Source organism: Anastrepha obliqua, chromosome 2 (assembly GCF_027943255.1).
Source record: "Anastrepha obliqua isolate idAnaObli1 chromosome 2, idAnaObli1_1.0, whole genome shotgun sequence".
Taxonomy (NCBI): domain Eukaryota; kingdom Metazoa; phylum Arthropoda; class Insecta; order Diptera; family Tephritidae; genus Anastrepha; species Anastrepha obliqua.
The window spans coordinates 113626343-113646068 of record NC_072893.1 but is presented as its reverse complement, the minus strand read 5'-3'; the positions used below and the strand labels follow the sequence as shown (position 1 = coordinate 113646068).

Sequence of the window (19726 nt, the reverse complement as noted above, 5' to 3'; positions counted from 1 at the left end):
AAGCATTTAACAACAGCTTCCATTTGATACCCATATTGTACATACACATCCGAAGGTTACCCGGGTCCACGTTTTGACCTATATCTCGAACCCTATCCACCAATAGGTATCCAAACTATACGGAAACCATCTTCAATACATTCTTAACAATGTTTGTAAGTTTGGTTTAATTCGGTGCAAAGACACGGCCGGTTAGCGAACACACACAAAAAGTTGACTTTATTTTATATATAAGATATATTAAAAATCATTTATAATCATCTTTTGCATGTCTAATTACATAAAAAGTAAAAAAATTAACATAAAAAGTATGATGGACATGTCGCGTGCGACAGTGATTAAAATTAAATAAAAAATAGACTACTTAATATTTTTGAATAAAATAAAAAGCATTATTAAGATACATCAATGCATAACATTTAAAAATTAGTCGCGTTAATATATTTCTTCAGGTTTCGCTGAAAAAAGTATTTGATTTTTTTGCTTTGAAAGCGACTTCTGTTTTTGTCGCATGCGAATGGTTTGATTTTTTGTAATTATCTTGAAAACGAACAATTTCCCAAAATCAACCTTAGCACCAATCGTAGTGCTAATCAAGTGCTATAGCTTTCGCCTTTTGTCAAAATAAAATACTGTTTTGGTATATGTTTTTTTTCACTTTGAATGCGTACGAATGTCGCATTCGACATTGGAGAAATGCCCATATATACTAACGAGCAATTTTTGTGGAGTTTTGTTACAACAAATAATTTATTTTATATTTCACATAAACTTGAAATCATAATTTTTTATCACGGCTTGTAATATCGCTCCACTTGTTCCACTGTGCAAAGCAACAGGAATTCCTCAATCCATTGAAATTTGTTCTCAAAGGCCAGCTGCCGCCATCTGGTAGCGCTGAAGATGACATCAGTTTGACAACTGAATGACACACACACAACAAATAAATAAAAAAGTCGTAAATGCACTTCTTGGTAAAACCAACTTTTCTTGGCAACGAAAATCGGTACAAAACCACGCCTACGAAACGCTAACATATGGAATTATTGAATAAACAGCAATTCCTCCAAAGGCAAAGGCAGTAAACACTGAAAAAAGTGCGGTAAGCGATCAGCTGGCACGCAGGCTGTTTGTGGTATATTGAAGTCCAATTGCCTGCGTGGAGCACCAAAAATAGTGATAAACAAAAGCCAACAAATATAGAAAGTTAACTGGTTACATTCCGTTAATACGTATCATCAAAAATAGCGATGAGTAATAACGGCGGTGGTCGCGCTAATGGCGTTGGACGTCGCCAAGTTGATTGGAATCGCTTCGGACTGGATGATGATGGACCAGGCGATGTTGTAGTCGCTAACTTTCGGCAACGGGGAAATTCTGGTGGTTTTGTGGATTTGGGCAATGAGTACACTTATGCAGCGGGCGGACATCAAGCGTCTGGACGTAATGAGATATTCGCTGACGAACAGGGCGATAAGCCATGGTAACCGAACAGCAATAAAACAAAACAAAAAAAAAGACGTAAAAATGATAACACGAATATTGCAAATTAATTTATTACAGGTGGCGTTCGAATTTCTTTATCTCACAACCAGTGCTTTTCGGTACTTGGGATGGCGTATTTACCTCCTGCCTTATAAATGTATTCGGTGTGATTGTCTTTTTGCGTTCTGGTTGGATTGTAGCGCAAGCGGGCATAATCAATGCAGTGCTAATTATTTTTTGCACTGTAGTGATTGCTTTAGTCTCAGTGCTTTCGGCCGTGGGCATTTGTGAGCGGTGTCGTGTGGAGAGTGGCGGTGTTTATTTCCTCATAGCTCATACATTGGGCTCACGCTTTGGCGGTTCATTGGGCTTGCTGTACTGTTTCGGACAGGCGGTTGGTTGCGCTTTAAATGTCATGGGTTTCGGCGAGAGTATGGCCGGCCTTGTCGGACTGGAGGACAACAAGTGGGCGATACGTGGATTTGCTACAGCAGCGGTGCTGCTGCTTGGCTGCATAAATGTGGCTGGTGTTAAATGGGTCATTAAGCTACAGTTCATATTGCTGATGATACTCTTGGTATCAGCTTTGGACTTTATGGTGGGCAGCTTCATAGGCGGTGATTCAGGTAAATTTTGTGGGGAAAATTACTGCATTGAATATAATAAAATTTTTTATGCTCACTTACAGATAACGGGTTTGATGGTTGGGACAGCAGCAATTTCTGGGACAATTTAATGCCAAAGTATGAGGATGGGTATTCCTGGTTTAGGGTGTTCGGCGTATTCTTTCCAACTGTGACCGGCGTGCTGTCTGGCATCAATATGAGCGGTGACTTGCGCGCGCCTTCAACAGATATACCTAATGGCACATTGGCGGCATTCGGCACGTCGTAAGTGCGGGGACTATTTTTTTTGTTTTGTAGGTCAACATGAAATTTACTTTGTGTGCGTTTTTTGATTTCAGCACTTTCCTTTACATGGTATTCGTGCTATTTTTGGGGGCGACCTGTACGCGCCCTACGCTGCTTACCGATTTCATGATAGCTGTGAAGGTCTCAGCAGTGCCGTTTCTACTACTCGCCGGAATTTATGTGTCCAGCATGTCTTCGTGCTTGGGCGCTATGTACGGCACACCGCGCGTATTGCAAAGTATAGCCAATGAAAGCGTTATACCCGGCATAGATGTGCTAGGCAAGGGTGTAAGTGAAAAACATTGTTTAGTTTAATTGACGCCATTATTTACAAAAATTTCTTGTTTTTATTTTTAATTTCAAATTAACAGCGCGGCCCCAATAAAGTGCCACTCTACGCCATGGGTGTTGTAGCTGTTGTTACCGTCACATTCATCATAGTGGGTGATATAAACTTCCTGGCGCCCATTGTGACCATGCCTTTCCTGCTAACATATGCCTGCATTGATTACTCCTACTTTGCTTTGGCACAAACTTTCGACATACAAGAGCAACGCGAAGAACGCTTCCGCATACAAGCGTCCAGTCCATCGTATGAGACGCGACGTTACGGTGCGACACAATCGCCTGGACAGGATAGCAACGATTTGGATTTATTATTTCCAGATCGTGTACGTCATAAAAACTTACAACAAACACCACAAAATTCACCACATCATGTGCCTTCAAACACCACGTCATCTACTGCTGCTGCTGCTGCTGCTGCAGCGGCGGCGCCGAGCAATCATGAGACTGAAAGCAATCATATCCAACAGCAACAGTATGGCAACGATCCAAATGTTGTTGGTTTCCGTGACGGTTACAATAGCACAAACGCGCCGGATAGCGGATCTGCAGAGCAGACTGCTGAGGATGAAGAGCCTATAGCGCCCATACGTTTGCCCATTCACTCCAAGACGAAGAACTGGTATTCACCATTCTGCAATCGTTGGGCGTCGCTGATGGGCGTAAGTTAGCGGGCAATCGTGAAATGAAGTATTTAAAGTGGAATTTATTTAAATATTTTATTACAGACATTTCTGAAGCTGCTCGTAATGATGCTCGTTAACTGGTATTATGCGCTCACTTGCTTTGTGGTTGTGTTCATTGTTTGGTTCTATGTGGGAACAGCTAATCCAGCTGTAAAGCCAGGCTTGACAGCGGAATTCAACTTCTTTGTGTGGCTTAAGAGCGTCATATTCAGATGCTTTGGGTGAGTGTGAACTGCATGAATTTCATTTAATTTGCGCTAATTTCATTCAACCCATATTGTGCCAAGGCAATACATTTTTAAATAATTGTTGTTTTTGTTATATATATCAAAAAAGTAGCGCTTAAATTATATACAAATATGCGTTATATTGTTTTTGAATTTTTCTGAAACTGAATTTCAAGACCTATTCCCACTGCTCCTCAAATGGGTCGTTCAATATAACCTTACAAAAGTCACATATAAAAATGAAATATCACCTTTTTCATAATATTACCCGACAATATAACTAATAACTCACTAAGATTATAAATAATGGTGTAAAAGTTCTTCTTCTGGAACTCATTTAGTTGAAATTTATCACAAAACTCGAGGATTTATAAAAAAAATAACAAATGAGCAAATCACTATCAACCACTACTAGATTAACTGTAAGGACAGCACGTCTAGTAAAGGGTGATCGGATTGTAGGTACTTTTCCCAATAGGCTTTTTTTGACAGATCACGCGTGATTACTGTCAAATTAAATACATAATTTTTTTCAGTATTTATTGCGTTTATAAATCGTAAAATTGTATTACGTAAATCGACGCTCCGTGAAAAGTGTTCATCGCCCGCTAAGGCGAACTTATACACCATAAGTGATCAGCGATCAGGCCCATTTTTGACTTAATGAATACGTCAATAAGCAAAATTGCTGTATTTGGGCTGAAGAGTAATCCGAAGCCATTCAAAAACAGCCTTTATATCCATTGAAAAAAATCATTTGGTGCGGCCTATGAGCTGGTGAAATCATCGGTCCATATTTCTTCAAAGACTAGGCTGGCGCCAATGTAGCAGTGAATGGTGAACGTTATAGCGCCATAATAAACGACTTTTTGATGCCGGAAATCGAGGTCTATGATCTTCTCAACATTTAGTTTCAAAAAGACGGCGCTACTTGCCATACAGCCCGTGAAATAATGGATGTACTGCGTCGCTGTTTCGGTGAGCAATTTATCTCTCGTCTTGGACCAGTGTAGTGGCCACCAAATCGTTTGATACCACACCTTTGGACTTTTATTTGTGAGGGTATAATACTTTGTGGATAAACCAGCTTCGATTGAGGCATTGAAAGCCACCATTATTAAAGTTATTTACGAGATACCAACCGAAGTTCTCCAGCGAGTCATTCAAAATTGGTGTTTACGGGACCCCGAATCACGGCGCAGTTGTGGCCACCATTTGAAAGAGATTATCTTCAAAGAATAAATGCCATGAATGGTTCTACACAAAAATCATAAAGATTGCCCAGTCAATTTGAATTTTTGTTGCTTTATTTCAGTTTAAAATCCGATACCTCGAAATTGATCACCCTTTATTAGAAAAAATTCTAGCATCTACTTACACTTGTTAACATTTAGTTTTGTTACATTAACTGCCCCTTAAATGGGGCAGCCGGAAAATATGGGTTAAGTTGTTTTTGTTTTAATTTAATTTTTTGTTTTTAATGTAAAATTGTTTTTTAAATTTACAAATACAGACTTTATATTTTTTAATTTTTTTATTTAATTGTTTGTTTTTGTTCTTTCTTTGATGCTTAAATTTTTTTATATATTTTTATTGTTTGATTTTTATTTTTGTTTAGCGACTTTTTAATGTTTTTTTAGTACTTATTTATTTATTTTTACAAAATTGTTTTTTTTTTGGAATTTTTTAATTTATAGTTTATTTTTCTTTTTTTGTTTTTTGACAGTTTTTAATTTTATTATTTAGTTTTTTGGTTTTTTAAGGCTTTATAAATTTTATTTATTTGTTTTATTGAGACTTAATAACATTTTTTATTTATTTTTATTGTTTTTGTTTTCAGACTTTTTATTTTCTTTATTTATTTATTTTTTTATTAATTTATTTTTACGAACAGGTTGTTTTTTGAGACTTCAAATTTTTATTTATTTTTTGTGTTGTTGCTGTTTGAGACTTTTTAATTAATGAATTTATTTTTTTGGTTTGGTGTTTTTGAGACTTTAATTATTTTATTTTATTTTTGTGTTTGCTTTTTGAGACTTTTTAATTTTTTTATTAATATATTTTTTTTTTGTTTGTTTGAGACTTACATGGTTTAATTTATTGCTTTTTTTTAGACTTTTTGAAATCTTTATTTTATTGTTTTTTTTTTTTGAGACTTTAATTTTTTTATTTATTTATTATTATTTTTTTTTGAAGCTTTAATTTTTTTATTACAGTTTTTGTTTCTTTGAGGCTTTTTAATTTTTTAATATATCGCACCCTAAATACAAAAGGGTCACAACTCAAAATGTGCCTTCTGCTGAAATATGAACGAGACGTTATCAATAAAACGGTCCACGGATGACATATGGCAAAAATAAATTTTTGGTTTTTTGGTAGGACTGTTATAAGCTTACATGGCAAATTTCAGCGTGATATGTCACATAGTTTGTTTTCTGTGCTACTGTAAACAAGTCAAGCTCGAGTGTGGAAAATTTTGAGTTGTGACCCTTTTGTATTTAGGGGGCGATATGTTTGTTTTTGTTTTAGGCGTTTTAATTAATTAATTTATTAATTTTTTGTTTTGTTTTTTGAAATTGTTTAATTTTTTTATTTATGTTTTTTTTTTAATTCTAAATTTTTGAATCTATTTATTTTTTTTTGTTTTGGTTTGTTACAGACTTTTTAATTTTTTAATTTATTTTTGTTTTTTTTTTGAGACTTTCAAATCTTTATTTCTTTGTTTCTTTTTTGAGACTTTATTTTTTTTTTTTTTTTTTGAGACTTTAAATTCTATATTTTTTGCTATTGGTTTTTTGAGACTTTAATTTTATATTTCTAACTTTTTTTTATACTTTTTAGTTTTTTTATTTATTTCTTCTGTGTTTTTTTAATATTTCAACTATTTTTTGTTGTTTTGAGAATTCAATTTTTTCTTTACACTTTTTAGTTGTTTAATTTTTTTATTAAATTGTTTTTTTTTTTGAAACTTTTAAAATTTTTATTTCTTATTTTGTTTTTGGTTTTTAACTTGTATTCTTTTTATTTATACTTTTTTTGTGTCATTCGAGTCTTTTTAATTCTTTTATTTTTAGTATTTGTTTTTTTTTTGAGACTTTAGAAATACTTTATTGATTTAGTTTTTGAGACTTTAATTTTTTTTATTTATTGTTTTACTTTTTAATTTTGTTTTGTTTTTGTTTTAAACTTTTTAATTTTTCTATTCGGTTTTTTGAGGCTTTAATTTCATTTTTTTGTTTTTGGTTTTTGAGACTTTAATTTTTTTATTTTATTTTTTTGTTTTTTTTTTTCAACCTATTTTTTATTTATTTAGTTGTTAGTTGTTGTGATTTTTTGAGACTTTAATATTTTTATTTTATTATTATTATTTTTTTTTTTGTGAATTGTTGAATTAATTTTTTATTCATTATTTTCAGCAAGCGCATGCACCAGTACGAACAGGTTGTAGTGACACCCACCTGTCCAGGAGTCGATTTCTCGCCCACACAATTGAATGAAGAAAATGCCGATTTCTCGCAACGCAGTCGTTACCATCACTCTGCGGTGGTGGAGGGTCATCTTATTGATGACGTTTGAAGTGAATATTAAAAGCAATGGAGCGTACAATAATATTTATTATAAAAACACTAAGAAAAACAATAACACGCACTTATATACCCTCCAAAATGACAACAACAATTGGACTTAGAAACCGAAAATGTATTTTTGAAGCAATATTTTCCATACCAATCAAATCAAAAAAGGAAAAATGAATAATAATAATAAAATAATAAAAAGAAATTAAAGCGACAGTAGCAACATTCCTGCTGAACCAACTTTAAAATCTCACTATGCCTGCTCTCCTCCACGGCTATAATCAAACGGATTCAGTATGCAAACCAGAAAACTAAATCAACGCGCACTAACCCCACCATACCTGGAGGCTGAAGGCGGCTTATCGCATTTAAAAGCTATGCACAAATTTGCTAAACAAGCTCCACTTACACACTTGCACTGTAATAATAATTAGAAATAGAGACAAATTTGATTGATTTGTAATCAAGCCCTTTTTGTTTTAAAATGCCATCCTTTTGAGTGGACTGTGTTATTGCTAGTGTAGCGCTTTTATTTTGTTTACTTAAATTTCCAATTCATTTAATTTTTAAAATTCTTGGAATTTTTTGTTTTTTGGAATTCTTAGAAAAAATTAAATTTCTATATTTTTTCCTTCCAAGTTAAGTGCAAATAGCACAGCAGCTTTTTATCTTATTGTACATTAAATGGAGATTATTTAAATTTTATAAATAGCGTCTGTAAAAATTGTAATAATAAGTTATGTATGTGTGATTGGAAGTATGACGGTGGAAATTCATATGTATGTTTCCTTGCGTTGCATTTAGAAGCCTAAGCGAAACTTAATGCGTTCGAAGGGAAGCATATGTGATATTGAGATAATAAGTAAAGCAACAAAAAGTTAAACAAATGCAAAGTTAAAATAGAAAATTAAAAATTCGAAGAAAAAAACCAATGTTGCGCAATGAATGTTAAAGGAAAAAGTTAAAAAGCTCAGTGTAATCAAAAGCAGGAATTAAACTAAAAAAGAAAAGAATACGTAAAACAAAAAAAAAAAAAAAACTACCATGATTTAGAAAAGTGTTCTCTGTATTTTCCTATTTATTTATTTTATGTACATTTTGCACTTATTTTCAAACACTTGACTTATAAATACAATATTTCATCGATATGTTAAAAAAACGTAGTTACTCATGTACCATTTTGCATTTTGGATATGTATGCGTAGTACATATAAGATATTGCAAAAAAAAAACAACAACAAAAACACAAAAATACTTTCCAAATGCCTTAATAACTATATTTAGATATTATGTAACTTCTTTTATGTTCCAAAAAAAAAAAAACAAAAAACAACTAAAACTTTGCTAGCTTAAACTTCTGCTGAAAGTATAACTCCACAAAAAAACAAAAAAAAAAAATCAAATTTGTATGTTATGTGTATCTATTGAATTTTTATATATATACAACACATACAAAAAATACCAATATATACACATATACAATATTATAACATAATATACACGTTTACCAATGAGAAGAAAAATTGTGTATCAAAAACAAAAAAAAAAAAAAAAAAATGAAAAATTCTTAATTAATAAATCATTTAAGCGTAATGTAAAGTATATAAAATATATACAAAAAATTCAAATGAAAATGAAGCCTATAAGAAATTAATTTAACAAACTATTAGTAAATAATGTGCATATACTGTCAAGTGTAGTTAAACTAATTGTGAGGCATATAATGTAACTTGAATTTGTAATAAATAAAAAAATTATATATATATGTACATACTATTAACGAGGGGGACTACTAATTCTAAAGAAAACTAATATCATGAAGTCGTTGTTGTTGTTGTAGCAGCAAAAACATTCCCCCTACGGTGCATTCCACTGTTACGTACAGACAAGTTCAACTAATTTTACGGTTTATATTACATATAGCACTTAATTGTTTTATCAGATATATACTTTTTTTTCTCAAATTTAATAGATTATATAGTAGTCTTTAATAGTGCGAAGAAACATTTAAGAAAAGTCATGAAATACTGAAGAAAAATGCAAACAACCCACGTCACGTACGGGACACATCAAGTCAACCAACATTCGAAATCGTTATAGTTTTATTCAGATTTCAGCGAATATATTACAGGTGCATAAAAAGTGTCTTCGAAGGAAATTATAACTAAGAATCAAGCTCACTACTAGCGAAAAAAAAAATTAATTAAAACACATATTTATAACTCAAAAACATTTTTTTATATTTCTCACGTACAGACAAGTCGCGTCACGTACGGGACATAGTTCAACTTAAATCTATAAGATATGTAAAAATCAATAGGTAAATACAGTTTTGTCTTGGGAAAGGCAATGTTTTCTGCACTCCACAACTTTCTCCTCAGTTTTAATAAAATGGAAGTTGGAAACTCCAGTTATCGCTTTGGCATTGTCTCACGGCGATGCACTTTTAATCCTTTCATAAATTTCAGAGGATGGCACATAAATCACACGGGTTTTTGTGACTAATTGAGAAGCTAAATCAGAAAAGTCCTTGGCTGATTGGACAACAACATGTCTCTTATCAGTCTTTTGATATTTCCGCCAACTCCGTCTATCACACCTTTTCCATGCGATGTAGCAAAATATTTCCAATAAAAGGGCCTTTTGTACTTTTCACTCAACATTGATGTTAGTTTAACCATATAACGGTTCTTAAATTCCGATGAAGGGCCGTCACTCCAAATAATTTCCGCTGAAAGTAAGTCTTCATTTTCTTTATGCATCAAGTCAAACAACTTATTGATGAAAACAAAAACTGTATCCTTGTCTTTCGAATTTGCATCTGAGTATATACCTTCTACTCAAATATGAACGAAACGTTATCAATAAAACGGTCCGCGGATGACATATGGCCAAAATATATTTTTTGTTTTTTGGTAGGACTGTTATAAGCTTACATGGCAAATTTCAGCCTGATATGTCACATAGTTTGTTTTCTGTGCTACTGTAAACAAGTAAAACTCGAGTGTGTTCTTCGAATTCTCTTTTATGACTTAAATTGTCTCAAAATGTTTTCCACGGAGCGGCAACGTGAGCTTGGAAAACAGGAAAAGTCACATGGAGCCATATCAGGCGAATACGGTGCTTGCGGAACGATATTAACATTATTTTTGTTCAAATAATCGCGAACAAGAACCATGACTTGTTGTCCCACAATTCCTTCCTTTTAAGACGAATGTTCTCGCGCAAACGCTTTAAAACGTCTAAATAATATTCAGCGTTAACCGATCGGCCTTGCGGAAGGAACTCCGAGTGCACCACACCTTCGTAATCGAAAAAAACAGTCAGCACAACCTTAATTTTTGAGCGACTTTGGCGGGGTTTTTTGGGTTGATGTACGGCCCGCTTTGAACGATTTGTACCACTGGAAAACACGTGCACGCGATAGAGCAGAGTCACCATAGGTTATCTGCAACATTTTTAAGGCGTCTGAAGCCGAAATTTTGTTGGAATAACAAAAATTCAAACAAATTCTTTGTTCAACTTGAATTTCCATCGTTAAATTCGAAGAACACACTCGAGCTTGACTTGTTTACAGTAGCACAGAAAACAAACTATGTGACATATCACGCTGAAATTTGCCATGTAAGCTTATAACAGTCCTACCAAAAAAAAAAAAAAATTTATTTTTGCCATATGTCATCCGCGGACCGTTTTATTGATAACGTCTCGTTCATATTTGAGTAGAAGGTAAGATATGTTTGGCAATTGCCTTTGTAAAAACTTGCAGCAGTAAATAAAAGAACACTTGTTCGTGACCAGAGTGCGATTTGAACTTCATTCTGGTATTCACAACCAAAAGACATCGCAAAATCAACTTGTAAACTTGTAAACTGGTGAAACACATTTTCATTGCGTTGGTCTTTTTGAAATTCACTGGCTTGAACTCGTTTTAAATTAACATGCTTCAACATAACATGGATAGAATCAATCAATTTTTCTTTAAGTTCACCTGAACTTGTTTCGTGGTTTACTAAATGTAGTTTATTTTCTGAGTTTTTTCCCATTCCTTCCATACACAGATTGTACTTAAATCCATAGAAATTAATATTTTTTTGCCATCAGAACAAGTATCACATTCATTTTTCCAGCACTCCGAATGCAAAGAAGGATCACATAAAATCATAGTCCACCAGTCGTTACAATAATTTTGTTTCAAACCTTTCAATTTGAATATAAAATTTTCACGAGTTAAACATTTGCACTGGTCTGAAGGTATATCTTTCATTAGCAAAACGTTTTTCGGTCTTAGATTGCAAAATTTTGAAAATCCAATTTCGATATTAGGAAAAAATTCTTTAAAAATGAAAAAGACTTTTCGTAGGTACAAAGTCAAATAATGCTTTTGACACTTCTTCTTTCACATCGTCATAACGTGTATCGTCACCTGATGTGCTAATGTTTGGGCTTTCTGCTAGAGCAATGTTCATTTTACGCGCTAGTTCTGTAACAACCGCTTTTTCTTTCTTGGTGATTGAGGCAGTGCTTTTAGAGACATTTGAACAGCTTTAGATAAAGTCTGTTTCGACTTGTACGGAGATTCAGTACTTACAGGAGAATCAGTAGGATTTTTTGCCCTTTGCAATCTCTTCTTATCCCTTTCCTTAAGTGAAATTGCTTTTAACTCACCTTCAGAAAGATTTTCTGCTTTTCGTTTACGAAGCTCACGCAATCTTTTAGTCTCATTAGCGGTAAAGTTTGGATCTTTCTCTTTTTGCTTTTCTCGAAATTTTCGCATGCGGCTAGCACTAGTTGATGGTTGCTGGTCGCTCATTTTTGCGTTATTGAGATTTGCAGTACAAAAAAGGGCTTTGTTTATTACAAACGCCAGTAAAAGTTGAAGATGTCAGATAACTATTCTTCGGCGTCACGTACAGAGACTTTATTATCACCAAGAATATATTGTAAGCAAAGCGATTTCAAACAAAATTGTTTCACCAGTTTTTAGACCGCTAAAAGTTAGCTGTTAACAGAAAAATTCAATTTGTATAGTCGACTTGTTTTACAATTATTAATAGAAAAAGGAATTAAGCGTCACGTATGGGACATCGAAACTTACCTTTCCGTTATTAATTTCTTATCAAAAAAACACTTAACCAAAAAAATGAGTATGCAGTTAAATACAGCGGACCATACACTATAACTAAGAACAGAAATCTAGTTTCTATCTGATAAAAAATAGCGGCAGCGACCTCGCAAAAAGTTGTGTAAAGACTAATGAAAAAATCCGACGTGTTGTTACTCTCAATAAATAACGGTATTTACAAAAAATGAGACATACTCACTACAACTTTTGTAAATTATTTTAGATGAGAACATAATCTCACTATGTACGTGCAATAATATATAAAAAATGCATATTTGTAAAACAGTTCAGAGTTCCACTTTTTCATGGAATGCTCCATACATGTACGGTGAATACTGCTGGAGTGGCAGTCCTTGGTCGGATATCAAAATCCAGTTCGTTCCGGTAACGAAGAACCGACAGCGGTGGTCATTCATTCTTGTTGTTGTAACAGCATTTCTTCAACTGTGGTTTGGTGAAAATAGCTAAGTGCTATCATCGAGGTTAGTTAACGATTTTGATCTAAAATATATGCTACTCAGGCAAGACTATCTAAGCTACCCAGAGATGATATCACTAAAGTCATCAAATTCGAAAAAAAGTTCAGAAATGAACTGGACGATAAGTTAAACTGGAGTAGATTTGCATTTGATAGGAAACTCCAGAAGGATACTTTGCGCTGATACGCAGATGAATTGAAGACGCCATAAGGCATAGGCGCTGGAATATATGGCCCTGTGCCGATGGATAGTTTTAAAAGCATTTTCCAAGCGGAAATGTATGCCATCTGTCTATGAGCAGAGGTACACTTAGACAGAAATTTCCGGAATGAACGAATTGCTATTCTGAGCGATGGCCAGGCTACACTCAAGGCTCTATCATCCTGCGAGATTAAGTCCTCACTTGTCTTTGAGTGAATCAAGAATCTGAATCTGAACGCAAAATTACATCCGGTTAATTTCGGGTCCCAGGACATAGGGGTATAACTGGGAACGAAGTAGCGGACGCATTGGTAAGAGAGGTTGCGGGCTCGCCATTGTTAGGACCTGAGCTCTTCTTTACTATGGGAGAATACACCATCAAGGAGAAGCTTAGGAGTGAACGGCTAGGTCTAAGAGAGGTTTGATAGCACCAAACTATGGGGCTACGCCAGGCAAAATCCTTATTGGGAGGGTACAACCAAAAGAGATCAGACTGCGTGTTCATCTGCACATGATCGGGATATGGTCCACTAGCTCTTATCGTTTCTGAGGCCAATCCCAGGAGACTCCAATGCCCCTTCTCCCTGAATGTAGCGCTATAGCGTAGAGAAAGGTAAGACATTTTGGCCAACTGCAGCCAGAAGAAAGGCACATCGTTCAATCCAACCCAACTCTATTCTAAGTTTAATAAGGGAACTGGGTCTGGATGAGGTACTGTGAAAAGACCATGAGGTCGAAGTGCAAACCTCGAAGTAATCTAGACAAGACTGGATCCAAGAAGACCGGCTTTAGAAGCATTGGTTTAACTGGATTTACCAGTACCAGTCAAAATTACTGGTGCAAGTTTCTATATGATGAAAATGTATTGGGGCAGCTTAAAAATTAATAGCATTGAAAAATTTTTTCAGGACAAAATATATGAATGCGGGAAAACCATGATTCTGTGCAGGACGTTTGGCGGCCCTTTGTTTCAACTTTTTTTTATAGTTATCACCAGGCTTTGAAAATGGCAAAACGCTTCTGTGTATTTGGAAAACCTACCTATGGAATGTATTATTATTATTATTAATTTTTAATATCCATAAATCCATTTATGTATTGCAATGAATATTATTCTGCTTATTTTGTCACTTTAGAGGCTGGAAACCTCGTTAAGCACTGCATTTGATGACCAGTTATTTTGAATGTTGATATACTGATATACACCGGAGCTAACACATCGACAGCGCGGACTCACATCACCACTTTAAGGCTGCAGGTGGAAAGCCATAGTGACCTTTCTGGGGACTCCCAGTGAGCCCCGTTGATTACCGGCCATGCCATAGTCCATTTAATATGGTGAACAGACACTGACCCACATATCGCCCAATATGGGAACCGACATATCGCACCCTAAATACAAAAGGGTCACAACTCAAAATGTTCCTTCTGCTCAAATATGAACGAGACGTTATCAATAAAACGGTCCGCGGATGACATATGGCAAAAATAAATTTTTTGTTTTTTGGTAGGACTGTTATAAGCTTACGTGGAAAATTTCAGCGTGATATGTCACATAGTTTGTTTTCTGTGCTACTGTAAACAAGTCAAGCTCGAGTGTGGAAAATTTTGAGTTGTGACCCTTTTGTATTTAGGGTGCGATATGCTAGATTTTGTCTCCTAACTTTCTAGCGTCGCTGAAGTGAGGGATATCTTGACTAGGATTCGCGGGATCGTCGCATCCGTCACCTCCTTAAGGAAGGTGCCCTTGCGGGTAGCTAAAGTCATAGCCTTTGTGATTGTGCAATTAGTAGCGGTAGTTGTTGTGGTAGTTGTAGCAGCATACATATATGTTTCCTACACATGTACGGGAAATGCTGCTGGAGTGACACCTCTTTATCGGGTATAAGCTCGTGTTATGCTCGTATTCTAGAGACGACCGTCGCAGAAATCGCAGCGGTAGTTGTGCAGCGGTAGTTGCAACAGCATCTCAACTGTCAATTCGTTAAAACAGCCAAGTGTTGTCATCGCGGTCATTTAACGATTTTGATCTAAACAAGATTTTGATCTTGACAAGAGGTGATTGTGACTCCCACGACAGTCGGTTGTACATTAACGGAACGAGTCAGATTTTTATGCAGATAAACACTGTCATTGGAATGATGCATTCTCTGAAAATTCGTAGTATAATTCAGTATATTCTGAATAGGATATGGATAGCAGTATACTCTACTATAATATCCAAAAAAAAAGTATGCCAGCTTTCATGAGAGAATTCGAGCTCTTTATCTGTGCAGTAGGCGATGATTGGTTAGAAATTTCTTAATGGATTCCGGTTTAAGTTGTTCAAGGCCCTATTGGTACTTCGTCAGTGAGCTCATAGGGTCGCTCGCCAATTATAGCCACGATAGCGGCCAGGTAGAAATTATTTGCAGAGCAAAGTGATTTTGCTTTTGTTAGGCTTTATGGAGTTGAGTACACAAATGAAGTTGGTGGTTCCATTCATCGTTAAACGGCTGTATATAAATTACTGAGATATCCTTTCAAAACAATATTTGTTCAGGCTTTGTTGTCGTTGTGTATCAGCATTGTGCTCGGGTCGTTGAAACTATAAAGTGTTGTCATCAAGGCCATCTAATGATTAGACTCTCTTGACAGCATTCCTCAAAAATCGAGGCCCCATTCTAGGAATGCTTTATGCTTTTACAGCAGCAACAATAAAGTACCATGATGTTTCAAAGGCGCCAGATAAAAGGGAGAGGTACTTCGATGAGTTGGCTTGAGTTGGGCTGGGTCATGGAGCTTTCTGTATAGAATATATATCTTCTTCTTCTTGAGATGCGCCATATACCTATATATAATATATAATTTATATATAATTGGTACTTACACTTTTTATTAGGAGCTCCTCTTGCTGCTTGGACCTACAGTTTTAAGCCAACTCCGAACAGCAGATATTTTTTATGAGGAGCTTTTTCATGACAGAAATACACTCGAAAGTTTGTCGTGGCCTGCCGAGGGAGACCGTTATCAGAAAAAACTTTCTTTTTTTAGCCTCGAAACTCGAACCCAGGCACTTCCGAATTACAGCCACGCAACAAAATAATCGCCTACAGCGGCTGCCCATGTGCATTTTTAAGTCTTATCGATAAACTCAGAGTTGATTTCTTTGTCATTTTTCCTACTGAAATTGCTTGAAGAGAACTTAATTTTGTTGCCTAATAAAACTCGTGTGTGGCTTTCTCTAATATCTTTTACTGGTGACATTAGGAGGTCTTCTAAGGTCCCTTGCAATGAAAAAATGACAACGTTTTGGGTTCATAGCTTTTTACTTCTGAAATCGATGATTGTTATTATCGATTATTTATTTGTATACTTGTATGATATCAAGGGAAATTTTACTAGTACAAGGTGGCGCAAAATGAATCATCTAATTTTGTTTTTTATAACTTTTTTACTAAATTAAATCTATTTACTAATGGAAATCTTCATTTTAATCGTCATGCGCTTGCTTGTCGCTTTGTATTCAGTAACTGGCTACTTTACAAGTCTCAAAAATAATTGGCGTACGACGCTATTTAAAAAAATTAGAAATTTTCCGATGGGATGATTAATTTTGTGCCACCTTGTGGTTGGGAGTATTACATCGCCCTGTGTCATCCTTTTGTAATTCTCCCAGAGTTTGAGTTTCGGAAATACCTATGTCTTGCTGTTAGATTTTAGTTGCGGTATGCATTACGACTTAATATTCGTCTTCACCCAGGCTTCTCCATCGCATGCCGTTTTTAAAGTATTTTTCCATGTTTTTGGTTTGTCTGCTTAGTCCCCTTTTTAGCTCTGCCATCTGCAACACTTGCTTCACTACGTGGTCCTCTGGCCTTCTCATAATATGGCCGTACTAGCGAAGGCGAGTTTCTTGAAGTTTTGCCCTATTTGAAGCGACTTTGCTGGTTCCAAAAAAAAAGTTGTTCTGTATCTTGCCGAACAGTGCTATGCCGTTGGCCCACCTCAGTATTCGCATTTCTGCCACGTGTAGGGTCTCGGTTTGGGCTCAGTCTGTTCTAATTTGCGGGGTATAGCCCAGCATTCGGAAGCGTATACCAATGTTGGCCTGATCATGCTTTTGTAAGCTGCATGCGCTTTACTTAAGAAGATTAAATAAATTTACGGAAAAGTGCATTTTTTCCATAGGAACTCAATGGAAAATTGCAAGGCATTGTCGGCGCTGGTTAATAATAAATAAGAAAATATTAAGGGGTTAGGGGCAGTCTAAATTTTCAAAAAACTGGATTTTTGTTTTGCATTTTCTTAAAGTATAATATCTTAAAAATATTGTGTGAAAATTTGAAATGAATCCGATAGATACTTTTCGAGTTATTCAATAATTAACAAAGGGCGCTCGGGCGCTCCGGAGCCGATAGCAAAACTTTAAATGCGTTTTTTTCAAAACTATGTTTTGTGAATGTGGTGATCTTCTTCTTCTTAATTGGCGCGATAACCGCTTACGCGATTTTGGCCGAGTTTAGCAAAGCGCGCCAGTCGTTTCTTTCTCGTGCTAACCGGTGCCAATTGGACATACCAAGTGAAGCCAAGTCCTTCTCCCCCTGATCTTTCCAACGCAGAGGAGATCTTCCTCTTCCTCTTGTACCACCAACAGGTACCGCATCGAATAATTTCAGAGCCGGAGCGTTGACATGACCCAGCCAACGTAGCCGCTGGATCTTTATTCGCTGCGCTATGTCTATGTCGTCGGAAAGCTCATACAGCTCATCGTTCCATCATCTGCGATATTCGCCATTGCCAACGTGCAAAGGCTCAAAATCTTGCGCAGAATTTTTCTCTCAAACATTCCAAGCGTCGCTTCATCGGATTTTGTCATCGTCCACGCTTCTGCGCCATACGTTAGGACGGGCATGATGAGAGTCTTGTAGAGTGTTAGTTTTGTTCGTCGAGAGAGGACTTTACTACTCAATTGCCTACTTAGTCCAAAGTAGCACTTGTTGGCAAGAGAGATTCTACGTTGGATTTCAAGGCTGACATTGTTATCGGTGTTAATGCTGGTTCCTAAATAAACAAAGTCTTTTACAACTTCGAAATTATAACTGTCAACAGTGACGTGGGTGCCGATATGCGAGTGCGCCGACTGTTTGTTTGATGACAGGAGGTACTTCGTTTTGTCCTCGTTCACCACCAGACCCATTTGCTTTACCTCTTTATCCAGTTTGGAGAACGCAGAACTAACAGCGCGGTTGTTAAGGCCGATGATGTCAATATCATCGGCATACGCCAGCAATTGTACGCTCTTATAAAAAATTGTGCCTGAGCGATTAAGTTCTGCGGCTCGTACGATGCTCTCCAACATCAGGTTAAAGAAGTCACACGACAGCGAGTCACCCTGTCTGAAACCTCGTTTGGTATCAAACGGCTCGGAGAGGTCCTTCCCAATTCTGACGGCGCTGCTGGTGTTGAGCAACGTCATCTTACATAGCCGTATTAGTTTTGCGGGGATACCAAATTCAGACATCGCGGCATACAGGTAACTCCTTTCCGTACTGTCGAATGCAGCTTTGAAGTCGACGAAAAGGTGGTGTGTGTCGATTCTTCTTTCATGGGTCTTTTCCAAGATTTGACGTATTGAGAATATTTGGTCGATGGTAGACTTTCCAGGTCTGAAGCCACACTGATAAGGTCCAATCAGTTGGTTGACGGTGGGCTTCAGCCTTTCACACAATACGCTCGCTAGAATCTTATAGGCGATATTTAGTAGACTAATCCCGCGGTAATTGGCACAAATTGCAGGATCGCCCTTCTTATGGATTGGGCAGAGCACACTTAAATTCCAATCGGCAGGCATGCTTTCATCCGACCATATTTTGCATAGGAGCTGATGCATGCACCTTACCAGCTCCTCGCCGCCTTGTCTGAATAGCTTAGCCGGCAGTCCATCGGCGCCCGCGGATTTATTGTTCTTTAGTCGCGTTATCGCTATTCTCACCTCGTCATGGTCGGGTAGCGGAACGTCAATTCCGTCGTCAACGATTGGGGTATCGGGATCTTCACATTCTCTGTGACATGCGCAGCTATCCCTTGAACTTAAAAACCGCTTGGTAGATTCCAATAAAATTTATACTGCTTTTGAAAAACATAAAAAACTCGTGTCTTATCGAAGGACTTTTTTCAAAAATTTCAATTTTTTTTTAATTATTTCCTGGAGCACAAGATTATCTATTAATCCAATCTCTCTTGTTCGATTGATTTTGGATGAATCTCCAAGGACTTGTGATGATCACCGCAAGGGACTTCTGGAGAAACGGGCTCCACTTAAACAGCGATAACTTTTACAATTACTAATTTTTTTTTGTTGAAATTTTGCTAAAGTCAAGTCGAAACATGATGTTTTAATGCTATGTTTTTATTTGTTTTTTAAATGAAGCAATTGACTAGCAAACAAAATTATTGAAAATCATATTTTTTTTCGGCCTCTAACTATCCCTAACCCTTACGAAAATACGCGTATATTTTTTTGGCCACATAAAACATTTAGGGACCAGCATTGTATTTTTTTTTTGGAGGCCATTTTAAGATACAACCTCTCTATTCAATCTCCCATTTCAAAAGAATAGAAATCTAAAATGCGCATCTTTAAAGAAAAAAAATCGTAAAATTGAAATTTACTTCCATGTTGTTGCAAATTTTGTTTAGCCTAAATCAAA

At 35.9% G+C, this 19726-nt stretch overlaps 1 protein-coding gene across 2 annotated transcripts; it reads left to right on the top strand.

Moving 5' to 3' along the window:
• The first annotated feature begins 932 nt into the window (after nucleotides 1-932).
• LOC129237855 (solute carrier family 12 member 8) lies at nucleotides 933-9009 on the top strand. 2 transcript variants are annotated; one of them, XM_054872814.1, is made up of 8 exons: nucleotides 933-1102; nucleotides 1249-1483; nucleotides 1564-2111; nucleotides 2174-2375; nucleotides 2450-2684; nucleotides 2768-3403; nucleotides 3470-3648; nucleotides 7071-9009. In XM_054872814.1, exons 2-8 carry the CDS (start codon nucleotides 1251-1253, stop codon nucleotides 7228-7230), a joined length of 2193 nt encoding a protein of 730 aa, XP_054728789.1. In that variant the 5' UTR covers nucleotides 933-1102; nucleotides 1249-1250; the 3' UTR covers nucleotides 7231-9009. The 2 variants fall into 2 exon arrangements, with proteins under 2 accessions (XP_054728789.1, XP_054728788.1); XM_054872813.1 differs by having other exon boundaries at nucleotides 933-1483.
• Nucleotides 9010-19726: the final 10717 nt, after the last annotated feature.

Bases quoted from the DNA above. Each gene is read 5' to 3' on its own strand.
- LOC129237855 (XM_054872814.1), top strand. From the start codon at position 1,251: ATGAGTAATAACGGCGGTGGTCGCGCTAATGGCGTTGGACGTCGCCAA. The intron at 2,376-2,449 runs GTAAGTGCGGGG...TTTTGATTTCAG, and splicing joins TTGGCGGCATTCGGCACGTC to CACTTTCCTTTACATGGTAT. The intron at 3,404-3,469 runs GTAAGTTAGCGG...ATTTTATTACAG, and splicing joins GTTGGGCGTCGCTGATGGGC to ACATTTCTGAAGCTGCTCGT.